Here is a 24,964-nt window from a genome sequence, read left to right on the forward strand (position 1 = left end):
TAGGCAGCTGGAACTAAACTGAACTAGTGGGCTTAATGCCCCTATATTTATACTACTATTTATATTACTGGAAAGTTCTAGAAAGGTCTAGATGTTACTCTAATTTTACTCAGCACTGAATCTATCTGGGAGGTTCTGTAAAAAAAGATACATTTCTAAATATCAATGTCCTGGTTACAAAAGCAAAGTTTGTGGGGAATAATAGCCATTTCCTCTACCTCTGAGGCATAATAAATTAGGAAATAATACTTACTACCCAGGAACAAAAAGAATTGTTACACAGTGATAATAAAACAAAAAATAGTAAAAAATATAATTCCATAATGAAAGTAGAGAGTTCTGCTCAGAGAAAAAGAGCGGCGCAGGCAGACCCAGATGAGGGTCGCTTGATCTTTTCCAAAACGACCGAGAGAAAGTGGGAATTCGCCGCGAGAACATGCCTCGTTTAGTCGGGGGTGAGACGTTTAATCTTCGTTCAGTAAAATAATGAAGCCCTGCTCATTACGGTTAACGATGAGATTACAGCATGGGAAGAAGGGTGACGCTTGCCATGCAATTACTGTATTGCCATTATACAAAGACTTATCATAATCACCATTATGATATGTTACAAATATATTAATGGGGACTCTTGCCAGTATCCAAGATGATGCAAAATAAGAATAGGTTTTACCCTTCTTGGCAATAAAACAGGGGGTGTTAAGATGTTCAAACTCCAAGCAGAAACCTTTTTCAAGGCATCAAGTCTGCATGAACCACACGTACTTGTGGCAAAACATGCACACGCACATGCTCTCATGATATATAGGCATTGCCTTTGAAACTAATTGCCCTACACTAGAGACAGCCTTCTTTATGGCCTTGTCTCATCACCAGTGTTCGACCAGAGAACACCAAAAGGCGAACAGTCCAAATACAATTCAAGTATCAGAACTTGACAATATAGAAATGTTTTCAGAGCGTGTTTGTTTCATGTTTTGCCACACGTACGTGTGGTTCATGCAGACTTGATGCCTTGAAAAAGGTTTCGGCTTGGAGTTTGAACATCTTAACACCTTCTGTTTTACTGCCAGAAAGGGTAAAACCTCTTTTTATTTTTGCATCAAAAATATATTCGTTTGTGTGTGTATTTATTTACTGTTTTCAATTTGTGTGGAGCGCCAGTGCAACAGTTAGCGCGCTACACTTCAACCCAGCGGCCCGAGTTCGATTCCCGCTCACAGCCAACACCGGTGACAATAATCTGAACCGGTCCTGGGCCTCCCCTAGGTCAACTCGTCCTCAAATGAGTACCTTGCGATGTGTAAACATCGCCACGAGGGAGGCAAAGGCGGCCGGGCATGGTGCTGGCCACCCACCCCCCTCGTGTGCCGTGCCAACCTTCATAGATGTTTGCTAACAGCACTTGCCCCAGCAGTCTGGTAAGGCTATACGGGGGAGCTTTGTCTTTATTGTATTGCCTTTGTAAATAGAACTGTTTATATATATACACCAAAGTATATATTCTATTCTTGGGTAAGGTAATATGTTCAGGAGATAAATACCAAGGTCTGCTACTTAAGAAAGGGCTTATATAACACCGTCTAATCGACTGTCGATATGTCATATAGATGCCCGGCCCTCTTTTAAAGTCCACTGCTGGATGATGACCACCCCACACAATCCAGGTCGTGGGGGTTGTTTGACCCTTACCTCGCTTGTCAGCGCGGGTTGGTGAAGGCATAGACGTGGGAGCATAGAAAGCACAGTACAACAACCAATATTGTTTGATACACTGCCGTCTGCTGCGCTCAAGGTAGCACAGGCCCACAGCCTCCCATGACAACCTGGCGTGCAGCTGGTCGCGCATCCAATTTATGTCCAGGCTCAAACCTGCTTAGCTTCGAAGATCTGAATGCTGTAGTCATCAGGGTAGGTGTGTAAAATACCGACTCAAATACCCATGTTCAAAAATACACTTAAATATATACACATGCACAAAGATATATGGATACCAAGATCCACAACAAAGGCTCCCAGTGTAGTCTCTCATCGACCATTGTGGCCAGTATGCATATCACAAACACAAAGATTGCCTATATAGCCTTTACATACGTCTGGGGAAAGTGCTGTTAGCGAGCATCTATGAAGGCGGGCACGACACACGAAGGGGTTGGGTGGCCAGCACCACGCCTGGCCGCCTTTGTCTTCCCAGGGGAGGCCTAGGACCAGTTCACATAATCGTCACTGACGTTGACTGTGTGCGGGAATCGAACTTGGGTGGGCCGGGTTCGTAGCGCAGTGCGCTAACCGCCACACCACCGGTCCCCAACCCACAATCACACGTGGATATATCATTACCGTAGTTCTGAGTCAGCAGTGGCGATGCCACAAGTTAATTTGATTTAAACATTGCAAAGAGTAATTATTTTTGTTCTTGCTGAGATGGGGGAAAAATGCTCAACATTTTTGCCAGCTCGCCGTTCTCACAAACTTTAGTCTTTAAATTATAATTTTTGTTGTTAATGCAATTAACATACAGTGCATACTAGGGACACCAAATCAAAGTAATTTACCTGTGAATGTGTCAGATGAAATCAAACCTCGTATTCATCCAAGGTTTCAATATAATGTAGAACAAAGTATAATCCGCCGGTATAGCAACGCACATCTCCCAGTTGAAACGTAACGAAACCGCACGTTTCAATGTAAGAATTCCCCCTCAGTTCTGGTGTCAGTCACGACCAGTAAGCTTAGCCTCCGATGCCCCCCATCCAATATCTCCTGACGGCTCCAAAACAAACACAATAATAGCCAGCACCAAGGGCGGTTTCTTCATTAGGGCGATTGGGCGACGCACCACCAATGTCATTGAACCACAGAGTCACGCTAGCCGTCACTGTGCCTCTGGATATAGTCCAATCAGCGTCATGTCACGTTCTGTGGAGTACCGCCTCTTTTTGGGCGATTTCACTCTGGGTGAGAATCGCCCCGAGTGGTCCCATAGACTTACATTCAAAGATGTTTTTTTTCGAACGGCGGGCGCTGCAATGCATTCTCTATGGCTTCCGGGAGGGCTTGCACTAACGTGCTTACGTCATCATACGTGCTAACGTCATCATACGTAAGCACGTTTCATCCAACAATATAATTTATCGCCACCTAGTGGAATCTTTAATAAAATAAACTTGAGTGGTTTATTTTAATAGTGAGTATAGAAACAAACAAGATGTATTGTAAGAGTCACTTTATTTTTCATTAATATTAAAGAAGTGAAGTTGCCTTTACATGCTTAAGCTGTTAATTTATCCATTGCATGGGTGGACCTTATCCTTATCAATCATCCAGACATTTGACCCCCTGAGAGATTTTGCAGGAGCCGCCACTGGCCAGCACGGGAACACTCACGTCTCGATTGGGGCTTTTCCATTGCCTACATTCAAATCGACCTGAGTGCGTCACATCTCCCCAGTAACAATGAGCACCTCCGATTAGCACGGTAGGCTATGTACGGTGCAGAAGAAGTTCAACATGCCTACGTACAATAATGGAGCGTTGGGCCAACGTTGGTCTAACAGTTTCAACCGCGTGCCAACGTTGATCCAACGTTGCGCGCTCACTGGGTTCGTCAGGTCTCAGAATCTACGCAGAGATTGAGCCTGGTTAGTTGTGTGGTGGGAGATTCGCTGCGAATACTCGACAGGCTCGGGCGACGAGGCAGGTGGAGGTTCAGCAACAGAGTCTCGAATCGATCTGTGCAAAGCGTTGAGCATTTGCCTCCACGTGCCCGTGGGTTTCTCATCCAGGTATTCCAGCCTCCTCCCGCATGCCACTCAATAACGAAACAGCCCAAGCATCCCATTGCAGGACACTCTGGAAAACCCTCCTCTTAATCCGTTCCTCTATTACTGTTCTCCAATTCCTCTGACTAAACGTGAGACGTTACACATACTATGTGTCCGAATATATCTGGTTAACAACATCTGTGAGTAAATTATATTACTGTTCTTGTGATCCTCGTGTGAGTATTACACCCCTGGGCATTATACATTTTCTTTTTTTTAAACGAACTATGAATGTTCGTGGTATACTGTAGTTACACTTCGCATACACGTACACACGTATAACCCAGTGCAAGTAAACACACAAAGACACTGCAAATAGGGTGATATATTCTTGGTGCTTGTGCAGGATAGGTCACGAGAAGGGTCGGTGGCTGATAATTGAGACTTTATGCGGAGTGGCAGCCAAAAAAGGAAACACATCTGAGAGGAGATGGAGCTACGAATTGAGGTCATGTGCAGGAGCGAGACGGATTGTTGCACTGGGAGACCTTCATCCAGCAGTGGCTAATGATGATAATGACGATGATGACTACTAGGCCAAGTGTAAGCACCTTCTGAAACCACAGAAGGGTTGATGTGGCCAACATCCACCGGAGATGCCTTTACATCAAGAGGTCTGGTGTGTCCACAGTCTATCAAGTATTCACTTAAGACTGAGCGATCCTAGGAGGGGTCTGGGGCAGATGCAGATACCACTTGTCACTGTTGTGCACGGCTGGGATTTGAAACCAGTTTGCTGAGATTGTAGCACAGCATGCAAACCAATGTGCCAATGCTCTCGGCACTGTCCGACATGAAGACAACGATCCTCCATATAACCTGAACGGACTCGTGGGGCAAGTGCTGTTTGCGAGAAGCACCTATGAAGGCTGTCAAGGCACACGACGGGGGTGGGTGGCCAGCACCACGCCCGGTCGCCTTTGTCTCCCCGTTGGCGATGTTTTTCCACACCGCACGAGGTACTAATTTGAGGCTGAATCGACCTAGGGGAGGCCCAGGACCGGTACAGATAATCATCACTGGTGTCGGCCGTGAGCGGGAATCGAACTCGGGCGCGCTCACTGCTGCACCACCGCTCCCCACTCCATCACACGCACGCGCCGCACACACACTCACACGTAAATATATATTGTCTCTTAGCATTGTACAGATAAATGTAATCCCAGAACAATGTGCACAAAATCGCGCGCAGCACACTTGGCTGGCAGGGCCATGATTAATGGCACTGTTTACACTGGCTGCCTCCGTGGATTGATGCCGGTGTACCAATTCAATTCACCGAATTTAAACACCGGAGTACATTAAATGGACTCGGTCAGCGCGAGAAAAAACTGTTTTTTTGGTTAATTTCTTGGCTCACAATGAAACCGTTCTTTAAGTCGTAGAGGATGTCACTCACGGCGGAGTTATTTGGAGCAGCTTTTTCTCCCTTTTAAATTATACACATCACGTGTGTAGTTGCTTTACCACGAAATATATCACGAGATATTTATTTTACACGCTTTATTTGTACGCCGCATGTATACCCATACAGGGTGATTTAAACATTTGGAGAAGGACATGCAACTTAAACATGTTTTATATGTGTATATATAGTGACATTATGTTTGTATCATTAGTCAAAGTGACTCCGTGCTCAAACTATTACGGAGGGCAGTGCTCACATCTCCATAAGCCCGGTTGAAATTCAGAAATAGAAGGAGGATATTTATTCGTACCGTAGGAATCTGATGAGCTATTAAACTCTTTTTCGCAGATGTTCAGTAGGGGCGGGTCAGAACGTTACAAAAACCAACAATACAAAAACACGATAGGAGTGCAAAGTATCGGGAAGGTACGCAAATAACTAAAACATTATGTAAATGATAGCTCAGTGCCAAGAAAAAAAAACATTTGGTGATGCTGCTGCATTGGCAGTGGTGCGGAGGCACCAACAACACCCAAAACTCACTTCCTTAAATAAAGTACAAACAATAATGGAAGTCATGTGAAGCAAAGTGAGAAAGACCATTGCCTGAGATGTCACCGATTATGTACATTTTCTTAAGAAGGAAAGTCTTCTTGACGAATGTGTTTCCTTTAAATGTATGCCTCGAACCGGCACTGTATACGCTCCACAGAGTGTTGCTCATTTTATTGTTCCTGGAAGGATGATGGGCTGGCGAGATGTGAACTACCTCGCTCAGTATGCAGGGGCTCGTGGGTTCGATCCTGACACTCACGCCTGTATATTTGGAGTTTGCGTGTCTCTCTCCCCGTGGTCGCGTGGATTCATCTCCGGATCCTCCGGTTTTCCCTCCACTTTTAGAAACAGGCATTTAGATTATTTGGCTGCTATACATTTCCACATGATGAGTCACTTCGTTGAGCTATCATTTGTGGCCAGGTCGCCTTACCTGGTAAAATAAAAAAAGAGTTTATAGTTTAACTGCAATTCCCAGTGTGAAAATTGAGAGTTAAGTGTCAGCTTGTGAGTAAAATTACACCCTGGCATGGGGTGTAATGTAAACAGTCCAAAGCAATTATTGCAAATAGCAGAATATCAGAACTAAAACGTGGACAATTTAGGGCTTTCTATATGCTATTTTTGCTGATAGCACAGCATGTAATTTCGATAACATTTGCAAAGTGTGCGTGTGTGTGGCCCTAAACCAATACAACAAAGCCAAACCGAAGTGACACCATTTCAAAAAAGGTCATTTCCCAACATGGGACGGGCAAATATACGAAGCAAAATAGTTATAACTCTCGCCAAATTCTTTCCGCTTCGAGGAATAAAAATAATAATACCTTAATGAATACGAATGGCGTCTGGGAACCCTACGGTTTGTCTGAACGAGCCGTGATGTTTCCTATAGTTTTTGTTTTTAAATTCATAGCCTCACATTAGCGTGCCATTACATAGAGCGCTGCATGTGTAATTATACATGTGTAATTATATACGCCGCACAAAGTAAAATAATTAAATGCTACTTTAGTTTTCAATGAACAATAATGAATGAGAGAAACAGGCTTTTATTGAGATGGCTCGAGCATGAAATAATAAAAGCCACGTGAGTGAAACAAAGCACTGCAATGAAGAAAGAACCTCGGCTTTATTTCACGTTCGTAATTGCCTCGGCAAATGGTGACACCCATCAACTTCCATAACAGAGGTTTCTTTGGTTAGATCGCATAAATATATAATTGTGTCGTTAAAACCCGCCACCACCCGACACAGCCAACTCGTAAGGGTTGTCACGTAAGCAGAACGTGCAGGAAAAAAAACGAACGTGTGAACCAATTCAGCAGTTTAAATGGATTACTACAACTCAAGGCGCATGCAAGACATGGTGTGTGTGTGTGAGAGAGAATTTGCGACTTACAGATTGGGATAATCTTACTCGAATTTTTATGTAAATGATGCCATCGCACTCATGGAATGAATCCCACCGAGCAAGCAAGACTGACGTTTATTGAAGATAAAAAAAACCAAGACAGAATAATGAATAACACACAATTGAAAGAATAATTTCAAACAAAAATAATTTACAGTCCCTTGTCAATACACCGCTGGATGAAGGCCTGTCCACACCGTACGGTCATGAGATTTATTCTAGATTTGAAGTTTTTGTGACTGCAAGGATCCATACTCTTTGCTTTTTTCGGTAAAGTCACGTAGGTGAAAACTAAATAAAATAAAAAAAATTATGTAGTTGTTTTGTTTTTATTTTGTTTTCACCTACGTGACTTTACCGAAAACAACCAAAGAGTATGGTCATGAGATTTGTTTGAACACACGTCACCATGCTGGTTAGATGCATGTTGGTGAATTCAAGGGAGACCAGGACTGGTCCAAGTATCACTCGCCACCAACGTGAGCCCGGGCCAGGGATCAAACGCAGGCGTTCTGGTTCACAACCAGCGCGTCACTGTTCCACCTCAAGAAAAAATCACGCTTGATGATTGTCGACAATTGATTGATTCGCAGGAGAGGGGTAAATCATTACCTGGCTACTAAACACGCTACTGTGTGTGTGTGTACACGTGTGTGTCCCGCACACAGCGAGTCGTGGAGTGTGCGTGTGTGTGCGCGGGGCACAGCTGAGAAAACAGACGGCCAGGTACCACAAGCCACCTCCATTTAGCTCAGCTCTGGCAGGAGTTCTCCTTCGGTTAATCAAACTTAATAAAAAAAAAGTGAGTTCACAGCAACTTGTGTTTCTTGGACCATCTGGGGAATGTGAGACTGTGCACAAATTTCCAAAAATACTCCACCGCCTTGTCATTTCCACGTGACAGAGTGTGTGCTCTGCATTGCAAGCTACGTGCCACCTGCTCCCAGCTTGTTCTAAAACAAAAAAACTAGCAAAAGCGTCAAAGCGTCTTCCACCTCAAAGTAACATTGGGTGGCGTTCATTCCCACTGGTGTCAGCTTTGCCAGTGGTTAAAATTCCACATTCATATGACGGAGGCCAGTCTCTCAAAACCAGAATAACTGTTATTTGCCCACAAGGTGTTTACGTAAGCATGCTGCGTTGAACCAGCAGCCATTATTTAAAAAAAAAGCGAGGGAGAAAAAAACGTGTATATGTACAGATTGTGTAATGCTATCAAACATTTAACTTGTAGTACAGACGCCGATAAGTATCTGTCAAGGAGACATGATTTCAGATTTGGAATTGTCCTTTTTGGCTCCGGTTGGGTGTCCAATTTTGGGGAAACGCTGATCAATTAAACCAGATTTTCAATCGGGCTAGAGCCTATTAGTAGCAGCACAACTGTACGCTAAAGTTCTCTTCACCTCGGGTCGCTTTTAATCATGTGATCTTGACCCCATGTTACAGACAAGGCATATCCAATGCATACAGAAATCAGCCTTGGTAGTTATAAAGCAAAAAAACTAAACAAAAAACAGGCAGTTTCCATTTGTGAGAATAAAAGAAATCACAGGGGGTGCCATTTCTCACGGAATTATCTCTCGCTGTGCAGTACATCAACATTCACTGCAGATTGTGCCATTTTAGTTGGAGATGACCGATCAGGCACCGGTTATCAAACGGTGGCAAGAAGGTCTTGCACACTCTGCATGGCCAATTTCAAACAGAGGCCAATGTCTGGAGCAAAATCATTTCGTGGCTTGAGTGATGATAGCCCCGTGTCGGAACACTTAGCCAAGCTTTGAGTGCTTGACTCATGATCAGAAGGTTGTGAATTCAAATCCCGGTCGAGGGTTGACTCATCCTATCATAAAACGAATACCACTTTACAGGAATTCCACAGCGATTGTCCGATAGAGAGACTGGCCACTTCTGTCCGAATGGGAAATATTCACTCGTGGCACAGGGTCACTGATGGAGGTCAGCATCACGCATTTCCCATTTGACCATACAGTCCCTCTGACTCTGAGTTGTCCGTGCTCTCGACGCGCCTGCAGTTGAAGTGTACTCGGCGGGGCTAGTGATCAGCCTGCTCACCGACGAGTTACCAATTGCGCCGCCTTCCGCAAAAAGAGACCGTCAGAGACTTGGCACATCATCATTTGCAAATATATAGGCCACGGTGTTCTGGTGTCGTAGCCCCAATCCCAAATCCCCCAAAAATTTCCCAACAAAACAACTCAAGTTTAACACGTAGGCTTTTGCGACCAATATCATCCGTAATGTAGGTATTCTGTGTTAGATGGCGTAAATATAAATGTGCCGTTAAACCGGCCACCACCCGACACAGCCAATTAGTAAGGTTCGTCACGTAAACAGAACATACCAATTAGTTACTAGTACAGCACACCGGTGTGTTGGAGAGTAAATCCACAACATTTACAATCCGAGTACGACGCTTCGGCAGATGAAGCTAGTTGTAATTACTAGCGAAACGTCGTACTCAGATTGTAAAAGTTGTGGATTTGCTCTCCAACCCACGTGTGCTGTACTAGTAACTAATTGGCATATTCTGTTTACGTGACAAACCTTACCAATTGGCTGCGTCGGGTGGTGGCGGGTTTAACAACACAATTATATTCACGCCATCTAACACAAAAAACCTACACAATGGAAAATTACCCAAACCAAACCGAATTAACAACGACAATTAAGCCACCAGACTACACATCCTAATGTATTATTACGAGAATAATTTCAACTCGTAACATGCACAGCATTCGCTCACTCTCACAGACAGAGAACAACTAAGAGGCGAGAGGAGGAACCGCAGACGAGCGGGAAGGCAGCCACGCGGTTAGCCGGCGCCAGCAATTTCCCAAGCTCTGGAGGTCCTCTGTTACATTTAGATGTTTTCAGACAATTTGAATGAGTGTTCATGCACGTGGGAGGAAACTAGGGCACTGAGAGGCAAACGCACAGACAGAACAGGTGGAGTCAACATTTTCTGCACCGCATTCTCCTGGCCAAGTCAGGGCATGGCTCCACTTCGATGCCCAAGGGAAGGGAGTTTCACAACATCTGCGTGTGATTCACCAACCCTCGCTACCTCCACAGTGCTGGACTACGGGCCACGTGCATAGCCACCAAGGTGACCAAGGGCCTGTTTAATATCAGGAACAAAACAAATGCTAAAGATATTTGGCATAAATGTACCACTATTCAATGCCAATATGGCAACTTTCCACAGGTTTATAACAATTCAGGGAACAGGAGCAATTAATGCAAATTACCTCTCACCGGCTAAAAGCAATGGCATCAATCACTCAAAAGTTATAATCACAGTGATGAAGTCATCATAGCCAATGCTGATGACAACACCACCGCCAGACATCACCGTCACTCTTCGTTTTGCGAGCTCCTGCCGCTGTTGAAGTCAACACACAACTGTCAGAGTCTTTCTCTCACGGTATCCAATCACCTTTGCTGGAGGTCGTCCCCTTGGTTTCCAACCTCTTGATGACACTCCAATGCCTCACTGCACGAGCTGCCCCCCTCAAACATGCAAACAAGCCTCACTCACTGCAAACTCCTATTCCCGATTGCGTCGTACGCTTTCCGCTACCCCATTTAATTCCGAACCGCATCTCACGGCGACATTTTCAGCATCCTCCGCGTGCACCTATAGAGCTTCTGGGGCCCCAAAAACCGCCTCCTATGTTTGTTCGTCAAGGTCGAGCTCTCTGACCCCACGAAGGAACATTCACACGAACGACCACCGCCTCGCCACGAAGAGCCGCCGTGGCGTGCGGCCGTGAGAAAAGAGATTGTACCTCGGGAGGGCCCCGGATCGCCGGCCGGTTCCGCGTGCTCGCTCGGACAGACCCGCGCCGCCCGGCGCCCTGCCACGGAGCGGCGGGCGCGAGCGCTCGCCCGGCTCCCCGCTCCTCCTCAGCGCCGCCGGCTCTACGCAGTCGCACGCCGCGCAAACACGGCGCGGGGTCACCGGCCGAACCGAAAGCAAAATTGAGAACGCGCCAACGGCTCGCTCGCTCCGCTGCCACCGCAGAGCTGCCAGAGGAGCCTGAAATGGTGCGGCTTCACACCTCGCTCGCTTCGGCAACGCGAGCGGAGCGCAGCGGCAGTGCCGCGCGGGCGGGCGAGGGAGTGAGCGAACGAACGAGCGAGCGAGCTCGGGAGCTCTCTCGCATTGCGGCCGGCCCGCCGTAAATATCAGCGGCCGCTCGATGGCTCGAGATCTCGGTCGTCAATCACCGCGTGGGCGCTCTGGCGAAGGAGCCGCTCTCTGCCGAAGCCCTCGTCGTCCATTTGCGGCCCAGCCTCGGCCAGGTCACTTGCCGATTAATTAATAGTGAGGTGCGAGGCGCGATGCCACGCGCACTAAATCCACATGCAATTAGGGGCATGGCGGGGCCGTGCGGAGGCGCGTGCGTGCTAGTGTGTGCAAGTCTCCCTGGCGCAGCCACATTCTCTGTGTATTTAACCGATCTTCGCTCGCTTGCATAAAGGTCGATAAACAGTGACCTGTGTAGCAAGCTGTTGAATTACTGCATTTAATTTGCTGCAAACCTTGGGCTTGGGCTCAGAGTTATCATCATATAAATAGCAAAATGCAATGCATAATATTATGGAATGTAAGGTGCCGAAGTAACCCTTTATAGAGCACTATGAGTGGCATTAGGCTTCAGTAGACCCTTTTAAAAGCGAGTGTCAGTCGCTTTAACAGACGTCAGATCTCGATTTTAAAAAAAATCCCCTGGGGTGGTTTTAACAGATCTCCATGACAGTGATCGGTGGTCATGTGAACGGAACTACTGAGAGCGAATGGTAACAGTCATTTTAGAAAAGCATCGACTTTGGCGGTGCTAGCAGATGCTCTCTCACTCACCTGGTGTACTGAGCAGCTTGTAGATGCCATGCGTGGAGAGGTCGCGGGCAGTCGGGCTGTAGTTGTTGCCGATGGAGTCGCTGGAAGGATAAAAAAAATACGCAAACTGAAAGAACGAAATTGTCTCCAAAAAGATTAAAAGTGATTTTTTTTGTCTCTATTGAATGCGATGCTTTATTTGCGCGCGACATTTTTTTTACGCTTTCTTTTAAAGCCCTCCGTTTCAGACACCCTCTTGTGTTTGTTGATGGCCCTTGCCAATAACACGCGGCCAACAAGTGGCAATGGGCTGAGAGGCCGCACACAAACTGATGAGCATCAGTGAAGTCAAGTCCGGTGCAGGCTGTTGAGAGGCAAACGCTACTGGTGGGACAAAAAAAACAACACAGCTCTCCAAATCCCCACGGTCAAAGGATTAAATGTCGTCTTTTACGGTGTCAAAAGCAGATGGCTTTTCTGTTTCATTTGTTTGATTTCATTGTCGTTAATTTATTTATTACTCACAACCCACTGAGGCAGAGCAACACTGTTTTGCACTTGGTTCTCTGAAGTGGCTGAGAGCGAGGAGCTGCTGCTGATAAAACAATGATCTTTAAAAGCCCGACAGCCATCAAATTGCGCGCGTTCTCTGGGAATGATTAGAAACCACGATTCGTTTGCTTTCCAATTGCTTCAGGAAAGGAGGTTCAGACGAGGCCCAAGGTTAATAACAACCCTGCGAGAAACGCACAATGAAAGAAACACGGCGTTTAAGTCCAACATACAAAACACGAGATGCACTGAAAAATATCTAAATGTATTGTTTCGGTCTTTCGGTAAAGTCACGTAGATAGAACGATAAAACCAAAATATTGTTCTATCTACGTGACTTTACCGAAGGACCCAAAGAATAGGCATTTGTGCAGTCACGAAAGCTTTAAGTCAAGATCTAAATGTGTTTAGTTTGTTGTCCTTCCCCCCGAAACCTCCGATTAGCACGGTTGGCTACACGCGGTGTGAGAGACGTTCAACATACAGACATACAAACCATGCCGCTTCAAACGAAACACAAGTTAAGTAACATTTTTGTTTTACAATGAACATTAACGTCATGCTCCATATTGAGCTACAACTCAACGTTGTCAACAGTTGTATGCAATTGACCTCTTACAGCTGCCCGTGTGAATCTCAAACTAAAACATCAAAACCGGAAGATGTCACGTTCAACGTCCGTCTCTATCGGTGACTTCGAGCGCAGTCAATGAAATTCCACATTCCTTATAACAGGGGTAGTCTATTCTTCAAGACAACAATATTCCCACAGAGATGATGTGGTGAGTTGACCAACCAAACCAGGGTTTGAACTCGTAACCTTCCACCTGCCAGTCGAGCGCTCTCACCGCGGTGTCATGTGACCAAATAGACGATATATGATCGTTAAAAAAAGTAACTAAAACTTGTTTTTCTTGCTTGGAAAACAAATTTACAAACAACAAATTGTCAAAAGAACTAATTCCCAGTGCAGTTGAGATTTTAAACTTAGAATTATTAATGTGCCGTTTGTTTGCTTGTCAATACAGTATTCCCCAATTGCAGAATTGTTTATTTGTCTTTACGCTAAGCATTGTTGATGCGTGGGTTCTTTCCCCCTTTCAGCTTTCCAATTATTGTTGTTTTATTTATTTTGTTTATTTGATTCCCCGGTGCCAAAATGTATTTTTTCCACGTTTCAGAAAGCCCGTTGTTTTTGCCACCAAGCAGCACAGATTTTTTTCCCCAGTTTCCTTTGCAAAAGAGAGGCTCCTCTGCCTAAATCCGCTCCAAACCCAGATAATAATAAATAAATAACCGCCTTGTATTTATTCATTAATTTAAGCGATTCAAGCAATTCTCATCGGGGCAGGATCGTACCGCAAGTAGAATCTGACGCATTTAAAGCACTTGCCTCGAATGATTGTGGCTGCCTCCGAGCTCTTCCTGACCACAGCAAAAAGCTTTCGGGTCACTTTTGATGCAGGTCCTAACCGTTCTACCATTCGTCAACCTGCTGTTATAGTATGGACAGCTGTGCCATTAGGACTAATGCTGGCCTCAAAATCCGTCACCGCTTCTTAAGTGTTTCCCTCTTTATCCACACGTGTCGGTCGGGCCCAGGGTACAGACTGTTACAGCCAGGGCTGAATTTTTTCATGGGATATTTTCCAGAGCTCAACCCTGGATAACTCTGCCTGGCTTGCAGCTCTGCTTGGAATTTCGACCGTCAACTGAGATGGACACGGCAACGTCCTTCGCTTTCATATTCATCCCACTTCAGTGAGTGGTTGCGGTGCCACCGGGAATGGATCTCTCACGGCAGGAGTTTGGTACGCGGGCGATCGTCTGACTAGGGTGGCCACGGTCACAATTTGGGCTCCTCCTCACGGTCCACTTGTGGAGCAATTGCTCAAGTTTAATGTGGCAGGTTGAACCCTGGCACTCCACTGCTCGGGAGTCAGTTACCAGGTTGCAAAATCGGTGACGTTTGCAGTCAACCAGGAGGTACGCCATCAAGAGGCAGGGCTGTCATCGGTTTGTAGGGTTTGGAGTGTATGCCAGTAGGGGAAGCGGGATTTAATGTGTGCATCTGGGGGTTTTGAGGTCCTTTGTCAGCGGGAGTGCTTCGTTGGCTGACAGCCGGTGGTGCTCTTGGAGGAGAATGTTTTCCCTGCGGACTTGTGGAGGTTTAATGTGGGCTCGTACCATGAAGCCACTCAAGCTGCGTCGGTCCCACGCTCGTGACACACCACGTGCGTGATTGCACTACACGCCGTGGCCGGCGGTGGTGCCTACGTGCACCTGTGGTCCAGCACAGTGGAGAAGAGCGTTGGTGGACCGTACTAAATGTTGCAAATCTCCCTTACTGTGGGTGGGCGTCGAGGAGGTGCCCTACCCTGTCTCGCGAGGAGAAGGCGGCACAGCAAGTGCGGACTAATCTCCATCTATCCCATATGCATGAGGTGGATGGTTGCTCGAGTGGTTATTCCACAGGTACTCCGGTTTCCTCCCACACGTATTAATTTGCTGAAAATATTTTAATCTATGCGTGCGTCCTTGTTTGCGGATCAATTTAAAAGGCAACGTACAAATTAAATCATCTCCGCACTCAAAGGAGCTTTGTGCAGAACTCATCGACATTGGCGACCTTGAGCCAGCAGTGTTAACCCCACATAACCATGCCGAGGACGTGTCTATCCATCGAACAAAGACGGTCACTGAATCGCGTGCTTACAGATGCGCTTTTGCAGCCGTTTGGAACGCTCTTCCTTACGATATTCAGAAGCAAATGAAGCTATGTACTGTTTAAATCTAGATTTAAAACTAATTTCTTTGGAACTCATTTTTGTGTTTAGTTTACTCTCCTTCCCCCCGTACCTCCGATTAGCACGGTTGGCTACGTATGGTGCGAAAGAAGTTCAGCATACGTACTATCCGTAAGACAAGAATCGCTGGTGACTTTCGATAATTAAGATGGAGGCAAGCGCGCTGGTGAAATCACTCATGGACTTGTACAGCCCTCTTGTTAAACCCCCTCCCAATGCCATGTCCATCATGCGGGTTTGATTGATCGTATTTCACCACGCTGGTTTGTGCGGGTTGGTGGGCAGTGCAGTGGCGAGATTTTAACTACCTCGCTTGGTATACAGGAGATTGTGGGTTCAAACCCAACCCTGACACCTGTTGTATATTTGGAGTTTGTGTGTCTCTCTCCCCGTAGTTTCGTGCATTTTTCTCGGGGTTCTCCACATTTAGAATCAACATCACGCGTTTAGAGTATTTGGCTGCTATAAATGTCAACGTGATAAGCCACTTCGTTGAGCTATCATTTGTGGCCATGTCGCTTCTGAAAAAATGGCTTTACAGCTCAGTGGGCCTTACTTGGTAAAATTAAAAAAATAGTTTATAGAATGGGGGGCCCAAGACTGTTGTGCGATAGCCACTCCGCCAAGGCTCCGTGCAAACTAGCCAGACTAACAACGCCATCCCGAGCCGCAAAGTACCTCCTCCCACCTGAACAGATAACCGCGGCCTTTTAGACGAGGCGGTGACAACTTAGCGCTCACGTTAAAATTATGTTTTGCAGTGTAAAGGTAGTCCCCGACTTACGATGGAGATGCGTTACAACGACCCCATCGTAAGTCGAAAATATCGTAAGTCGAAAATGGCCTAGCCTAACCAGGAGTCTTAAAGAATGGTGATAATTTAGCAAAACAAAGCAATTTACAGTACCGTACTGTATAAACTATATGCGTACAGTACATCCCGGCAGCGTCCCAACATACAGTATCGTACCTTGTACGCTGCTGCGTTGCCTGCCGCGCGATATGTAAAATATTTTACAATTTTGTCATATTTTCTATCGCCATCGTAAGATCGAAATATCGTACGTCGGACCGTCGGGGACTACCTGGACAGTATTATGGGAATATTGACATCGGCGTGAACAAACAACCAACAGAAGATGTCTAAACGCAGGGAAATGTGACATCACGGTAACGTATTCTTGGTTCTTTCGGTAAAGTCACGTATTGCAACACAAGCAGCAATCATCATCATCACCTGATGATGATTGCTGCTTGTGTTGCAATCGAAACGTTGTGAGAATTGTATTGTTTAATTTTTATTATTTCATTACTTCCCTTCTACTTGACTTTACCGAAAGAACCAAGAATATGAATCCCTGCAGTCACGAAAGCTTTAAATCGAAATTTAATCACTGTAACAATTGCGACACCCTCAATGTCAGAGAATGGCTCGGAGGAGGCAGGAGGAGTCGTAGGTAAGCAGCGAGTGAGCCGGTGCCAAAAACCCTCAAACTCTGCGGCCCCCGGTGTGCTAAGGCAGCGGAGGCCAACTGGCGTCTGCCAAGCCACGTGCGGCTCTTTAATCCACCCACACGTGCTCTATCGAAGGGGCATAACGTAGAACGTACTCCTATCACAGGAGCAAAGAATAATGAAGGTCTCCAGTGCTGTGCCGCAAACTCTCAATATATACACGCTTACGTAACGCTTGGCTCTTTGCAGAAATCACCGGTACTCTTTGTCTCTCGGGGTGTTAGAGTTTGGACACACCTGATTTAAGGTGTTTTTTGGCAATTGCTAAGCGATTTGTAATTTGTTTCTGTGGGGTTAGATCGTCGTGAAGGTATAATTGGATTTTTTTGCTCGAACCCTCCACCACCCGACAGAGCCGATCGAATCAAGGTGTCACGTCTCGGGCAAACACTTGACTTGGTTTATTGTCGAGAAGCAGCACCGCACCACGGCGCCGTCAGACGTTGTGCTGGAGATTCACGCCCACCACCACCACCGTCGTCGTCAGGTGTTATCAAGAGTACGGAGCGTGCGAGCTTGTAGCGATTTCGATGGAATCGCTGTAATTTGTGAGGAGGAGAAAAAAAGCGGCCTTGGGCAGGACGATCCGCTCGAAGGGAAGATGATTATCGATCGCCTAAGAAATCAATGACGGCAGTGTGGCGGAGCCAAGGAAAGGAACGTGTCCCTCCGAGGAGACGGAGCGGTGAAATTAGCTCGCGTGCCCGTGCCGGGTGCATTGCGGCACCGCGGGATGCCGACAGACGGTGGCGACTCGGGAAGGCCTTCGTCCAAGCGGGCGATTGAGCGCGGTTGATAATCCCGACGATGATGATGATGATGACGAATTAGGATTTGAGAATGCTGCCACGTTCTGGCGATGGCGACGGCTGACTGAACATCAGACGCAGTACTGCGGACCAGCGATAACATGTTGTTTGCAAGCAGCTAACTTAAAACGACTGTCACTGGAAGGTTGATGTGTTTTGATTGCTCTGCGGTGATAGCGAGAATGCCCTTCCAACAAACTTGAAAATGATTGATACCGCTGTGACATTAAGAGAAGGCTTAAAGGCTCCCGTGTTTATACAGAAAGAAACTGCCACATGGTAAATTGCCAATTATCTGAATTTGACATCCCAGAGTAAATTGTGGTTTATAATACACGCGATGGATAATGATTATGATAATGACCTTTCTAATACTGGAGAAAACAAAGACATAGAAGCGGTGGAGGTTTTCAGACATGAGGCTTTTACGACCCCCCTCGAGGAATACTCTCAAAGGCATCGAACGATCGTGCAAATCCACAGCTTCGCTTACACGAGCCTTTGACCTCGCGAATCCACTTCTTGTGATTTAAAAGCAAAAAAACATCATCTGGAATTTGAAACTGCCAGCTGAGCCGCTGAGAGGATTTCTCCTCGTGACAATCGAAAACTTGAGCGAGACAACGGTAAAGGCGCAGCCCTGCAGGTGTTTTCTTTTTTGTGTCACGGCACTGCTGGCAGAAGGTCCTTTTCTATAATTTGCATTATGTCCGTGTGTACGCTGAGCTTTTTACGTGCCGTGCGTAGCCAACCACGCTAATCGGAGGTGCTGGGTTGGGAAAACAAACCGAACATGAAATAATTCCACCGTATGTTGATCAACTATTAATTACCGAACCAACAATCGGTGCTGCATATTCTCAGAGTAACATGATCCATTGTAACCTACATGAAGCCCCGTCTGGTCTTCGCTCCAAGTGATGACATCACCTTGACTCCGTTTAAGACCGAAACAGGAGGACTTCTACACAATTCTGGCTAATCGCCTGATGAAGCTGGTCGCTGTAATCACCAGCGGAACGTCATACTCGAATTGTAAATGGTGCGCGTTTAGTCTCCAACACGCAGCCGGTGTGCTGAAGTCGTAACTAATTGGTGCGTTTTGTTTCTCGTGACAAACCTCACTAATCGGCTGTATCTGGTGGTGGCAGGTTAAATGACGTATTTATATTCTCTCTCTCGCCATCTTCAGCATTTGTTTCTTACTGTGGTTGTTCCACCTGATGAAGATTGCTTGTGTTCCGATTGAAACGTCGTGATTTGCTTTATTTTATTTCTACCTACGTGACTTTACCGAAAGAATCAAAGAGTATATTTACGTGATATAAAAAAAAACTTTATTATCGCAAGAGAGAGTTCTAGAGAACCCCATTGTATTCGTCTACAATGGACGGGCTATTCTGTAAGAAGTGGGGGTACCCACACTTTACCCCACCGCACGTGAACTGCTGATCGACTACCCTGTGCTTCCCATTTTACGCCGCCGAGTGGACAAGAGGTGGTGGTGGTGGTGGAGGGATTTAAGAAGCTCGCTCCGTCGCTTCGACTGCAGCGCCGGGAGATCGAATCGGCGGCCTCTGGATTTCGCTTTAAAATTCACGTTACACCATGGCGGTAGGGGAACAAGAGTGGAGCGTGAAGTAAAATCGATGGACACAGCTAAAGGGGCAGTAGCGTGGTGGGCAGTCGTGTCGTCACGACCGTTGGACACAGGGCCAGCGGAATCGTTAGCACTTCATCAGGCGCTGCGACACTCCGAACCTGCAGGCTTGTGAGGTAGCCAGTAAACTTCTCGTACGCACAGCTCGTAGGCTGCTGGCCTATGGATACAAATGTTGAAAATTGCGTGGCTCTAAAGTAAATAAATAAAAGCCACTATAATAACATACAAATAAAAAAAGCCACGTAGAAAATGCTCAGTATCAGAACCTGGCCAAAAAAATATTTCTCGTGAAAAACTATCGAGATTCGAATAATCTTTCTCGGAGAAAGTAAAAAAGAGTCCAGGCGTGTTGATGCGTAAAGTATCGTGAGATGGTGCACGCACAGTGGCGGAGGCCAGGAGCGAGCTTTAAAGTCCGTATGGCGAGGAAGGTTCTCTCACTTTATCCATATCCACCATGTCTTTTCTCGAAGGCATTGGCGATCGTGGCCTTGTTCAAATTGCTGATGTACTTAATTCGCTGTCTTCCCCTGCTTCTTGTGGTGCCCAGAGTTGTCTTAGTCAAAACATTATCCTCAGTCTCTTGTTTTCTCATTTCATGTCAAAGAAATCTGACGAGCCTTTCTCTAGTTATTCTCATGTATTTTATTTGTGGTACCTGTTGTCCGTGATGCATGTATATCACTCATCCTGGATGCCCATGAAACGTTTAGTAACCTACAGTGCTCTCCAGAGCTCCCAATAGTGGAGGCCATTCCAACAGCAGTGCTGTGAACAAGCAATTGCGGCGCTGCGCCTTCACAACGTTTAATGGTGGGGTCCAGTCTCCACTTCGGGCTGATGATGTTAATTTCCCGCGCAGCGCGAGACATTTCATTGACCCACCGATAATTATGACGAGGGGCTGAGTTAACTCTCAACGTGAGAGTTTACATTTGCTGATTATAAACTGAGCACTTTTCCCAGGGTCATGTGGAGAGTTCATGGACGTGAAGGCAGCGTTGAGCACACAGCTCTGAACAGTGCTGAGCCCTCTCTTGTTTCTGACATCAGCTCTGAGTAATATCTGCACTGGCCCTCACAACCACACTGACCAGCAGAGTCGCGTGCGGTCAAACAGGCCCCGTGAGAACATGGCAGCGGATCAATAAAGGGTTGTAAATTATTTCCATTGTCAACATCGCGCCTATTAAAGGAGGGAAACGGCGATGAATCGAGGGGCCAGCGCAACGGATCGCGCCTCCGCGTTTCAGCGGCGGGCGCAGCACCATCAGCACGAGCAACGAAGTCGAGGAACCACTCCTCCCCCGCTGCGGATTGACAATGACCGGCCCGGGCTGATGGATGTTTACGAAGAATGCAATTAGCGCCGACAAAGGACGCTTCGACCGGCGAACGCACAACAAGGACTCCGCGTCCTTTTTAGTGTGTGTGTGTATATATCTGTAGGCGGTGGCCGTGGTGGCGGAGAAGAAGGAGGAGGTGGTGGTTGTGGGTGGGTGGGGGGAGAGAAGCGCTGTCACCCGCGTGGGAGACGGGAGGAGCCGTCGGCCACCACCGGGCCAGCGTTGTGAGCGCGGCGTGGACGACACAAAGAGGACGACACAAAGAGAACGACACAAAAAAAAGAGCCACCACGGCGGTGGGGGGTGGGGGAAGAGGGCACCAGCTGCCCTCGCGCGAGGCGGTGGCGGCGGCTCTTCGTGCGGCTCGAGAGCGTGGCGACACGCGCCGCATCCCGCGTCCTCCGCCCGCCCGCCCGCCCGCCCGCGTTAACGCGCCCAAGCCGCCCCACGCCATCTGTATTCATGAGTGGAAGGTGCTGCCGAGCGAGGCGGAGCGCTAAAACCCGTGGGCATCGCAGACTCGGCGCCCCGTGGCGCTCTCCATCACCGGCGCGGCGCTCGCATTTCCCCGCCGCGCGCTTCGCTTTTCACTCATGGGCACGGGGCGCGGTCGGAAAGTTTTGAGAATTTGGGTTTTTATTTTTGGGGATCTCTTTTGTTGTCGTCGGGGGCTGGGTTTTGGCTTGCCGTTTTAGAGACCCGCGCCGAGTCGATGCGGTTCCACGCATTGGACGGCGCGTCCCGTGTCCAGCTGGCAAGTGGGGAAGACCTCCCACGTCCTAATAGCGGAAGGTGGCAACCCCCAGAGGTTGACCGCTGTGGATGTCTCACAAGTGACGAGCGCTGGAATTAGTCCAAAGGGATCCGCGTGTCGCCGAGTTGACCCCCGGCTGGGATTTTGAGCTCGCGACCTCGAGAACGTGAGCCGAGTGCCCTGCTAATGGCAGCATAGCCATGGTGTTGTACGTCAGCTTACTAAAAATGTCATGATGTTAAAATGAACACGTATAAGAATAGGTTTTACTCTTTCTGGCAATGACACATTATTGGGAAGGGAGGTCCCAAAAACACACGTGTAAAGGAAGTACGTCTTTAACCAATTATGCTGATTTCACATTTTTCCAGAGAAGGTTTTTAATTTAAGCCTCGCTGACAGTAACATTTTGCAGAGTTACATTTTTTTTGGTTTACAGGTCTTCACGAAATGCATTGGCCAGGTCGCAATTGGGATACACTGACTCATCAATTAAAATTCGATCTCATGCTCACGATAAGAGTTGCCCTATGTCCTTATTTTAGGAATAGATCACTCTACCAAATTTCGGATCCATTATTCAACTCAGTAGTTGGTAAGAAGAGGCCCACGTCTTGTCCCATGCGTGCTGCCGGACATTAATAAGCAGTCGATTGCAATTTTTAGTTGATTAATCCACTTAGGTGACTAATAATCTGCGAAATAAGTTCAACATACACATACGTAATCGCAGTGCTACATATGATGAAAACATTAGGCATCGACGGCTGTGCCAAAAGAATAATAATCTCGCAAATAAAATTGTGAGCATGGATCGTGGCGACAATTCACTGAATTGTGGATCGACAATCTCCTGTCCCGCATCTCATGGGATATGAGGAGCGTTTCGCCCTCACAAGGGTTTCACCAGCAGGCCATGCTCAGGCGTGGCCTGCTGTGAGTGTACATACATCGCACAATATTTATCAACGTAGGCAAAGATGCAGCGAGATTCATTTTGCAAGCGTAACATCTGAACGTAAATATTTCGGGGACAGTTTTCATTTCACGCAACTCACAGTTGTATATGTGACGTGAACTTTTTTTTTGAATATTTAATAAAAGTGTCTTCCTACTCTGACGAAGCACTGTCACCCCCTGGCCACGAGCCAGCAATAGAAATTCCACATTCCCAACGGCTTGGGCCATTCTCTGCACAGGACGACCACGACTTCTCACAACGTGGCATCACGGGGTGCATTGCGTGTCGAGCGCTCTGCCAACGGTCACATGACATCAATGTCACGGGCGAGTTAATCAACATAAAATTATTGCTTTCTCAACATGTTCTAATTTGAAAAGAGAGGCAAATTAAAAACTGAGCGATTTTTGTGCGAGTTGCAACGGCCAGACTTCACGATCATTTTTCATTAAAATATAAATAAATATGTGTTTTTTTAAGCCGACTTTATAAACGCTGATTTAAAAAAAAAAACGAGATGAAGGCGGTAATGCAGTAAATCTCGGCATTAATGAATGTGCAGTCCCCCCCCCCTGCTGTGGTGGGAGGATTGCATTCAATTACCCCGATGCAATTATCACACACGCAGGTGAAGAAGGCATCAACAAACCGATGCCGCGCGAATAACACCTCGCGTCTCGGCCGACGCTTAGCTTTGTGTAGATCGCTGCCCCAATTACCTTGATGCTGGAAATTACGCACGTGCGCCAGGCTACGTTTCATCAAGAAGTCTGCGTGCGTAATTTTCCATTCACGTGCTATTTCCCCCCCCCCACCCATCCGCAAAGCGAACGGGAGGACTCAATAACGCGAGGCCAGCGCTCAACCCGTTCGCGCTGCCGCATCCACCGCTCGATGCGGACGACGCTCACGCTAGCTATTCGAGCACACGGCATACGCCGATTCGGTACGAACCGCTGACTTTTCCGCCACTGGCCCCACGCAGCGCTGCCCCCCGCGGTGCGTGACACTTGCTTTTCACTCTGGTGGTCACCAATCGACGCACCGTGCAGGCTCCAACCTGCTTGGATTCTGGGGCTCTAAAGGGATCGGGCGCACTCGACGTCACTCGGTCTCAAGCCGGTCAAATCCGCCGTGCTTTTGAAGTCAAAGGAGATTCGTCCCGCAGCCAAGGATATGATGTTTCTTTTCAACAAATGTACCTACATCGGCTGTGTGTTACGAGCTCGCGAATTACAAAGTGAAACTTTCTTAATAATACGTTTAAAAAGAAAGACCAGATGCTCTTAGAAACGTCACTTTCAGGCGCACCGCCTTAGCGCCTTCAATTCCTTTTGTGCCGTCACTGAGAGCGATGAGGCTGTGGGCTTTAGGCCCCGTGGACCTGCGTCCCATAGCATAGCGCCCTTATGGGGGGGGGGGCGGATATCACAGCCAACCAACAGATGGAGTCATTTCACCCCAGTTCACATAGGGCAGCCACCCCCATCACCCCAGCAGCTACATCGAGATGCTGCTGCGTGGTGGCGGGGCCATCCCACGGTCCACGTTTAAGTCCGGAGCATGCACGTGCGTGCAGGGGATTTCAAATCCGTGTAATGGTGGCACCACGGCGTTATCTCGCTGGTGGGGCCAGGAGCCGCGTGAGTTCACGGGCGCATCGGCGAGTTTCGATTCACGTCGTTCATTAACCGCGTCGGGGGGGGGGGGGGGGGGGGGTTTGCACGCTGTTGTGCTGGGTGGCTCTCCGGTGTGTTCTGCCGGGTTTGTGTGCCGTGCGTTGTTCGGCACGATGTCCAACGTTTTTGTTGTCTTTGCGCCGGGAGCTTTTTCAGGCAATTTCTTCAGGAAGAAGCTCTCAACCAGCACGTGGAGCGAGCGATTGAAAAAAAAGAAACGCTCTCTTGTGAGGTGGTGCGATGATAAATCATCGCCTGTGACCATGACGAGGTTTTTAGACACTAGCCTGACAGATCAGACTCTGATGGGAGACTTTAGGTGATTGACAGGGTCACTATATGATGGGAATGCTTATTTGGTTGACAGGTCTCTGATGGAGTTTTGTTTTTTCGTGAAACAGGCTGACAAAATGCTTTCTGCGGAATTTCAAATGGAATCAACCAATGTCATGCATTTCTTCCTTTAAATAACGCTTTTATGTTTAACACAATGCTTTAAAAATGCTAATACCAGTTGTGTTTATTGCTCGTAAACATTATTACCCTTGATAAGCGGCAGCGAGTGCCATGTGTGCAGCGTATGAGTGGTGTGTGAATCGTGTGTGTGAATAGTGTGAATCATGTGAATTATGTGAATAGTGTGTGTGTGAATAGTGTGTGTGTGTGTGAATAGTGTGTGTGTGTGTGAATGATGTGAATGATGTGAATAGTGTGTGTGTGAATGATGTGAATGATGTGAATAGTGTGAATAGTGTGTGTGTGTGAGCACTTCATTAAGCTCAATAATGGGCTTCAAGTCAGCTCGAA

General features: G+C 47.1%; 1 protein-coding gene across 1 annotated transcript in view; it reads right to left on the minus strand.

Annotated features, from left to right (window-relative positions):
• LOC133349531 (uncharacterized) overlaps positions 1 to 24,964 on the minus strand; it is a 192,631-nt gene that overhangs the window by 14,885 nt on the left and 152,782 nt on the right. Inside the window, exons 4-5 of the mRNA XM_061563068.1 lie at positions 12,093 to 12,172; positions 11,017 to 11,149 (exon numbers count right to left, since the gene is read on the minus strand). Coding sequence (XP_061419052.1) covers positions 11,017 to 11,149; positions 12,093 to 12,172 — 213 coding nt within the window. The remainder of the gene's footprint in view (positions 1 to 11,016; positions 11,150 to 12,092; positions 12,173 to 24,964) is intronic.

The sequence above is a fragment of the Lethenteron reissneri genome, chromosome 30 (assembly GCF_015708825.2).
Source record: "Lethenteron reissneri isolate LAM-NWPU_2019-01 chromosome 30, ASM1570882v1, whole genome shotgun sequence".
In the NCBI taxonomy this organism is placed as follows: Eukaryota; Metazoa; Chordata; class Hyperoartia; order Petromyzontiformes; family Petromyzontidae; genus Lethenteron; species Lethenteron reissneri.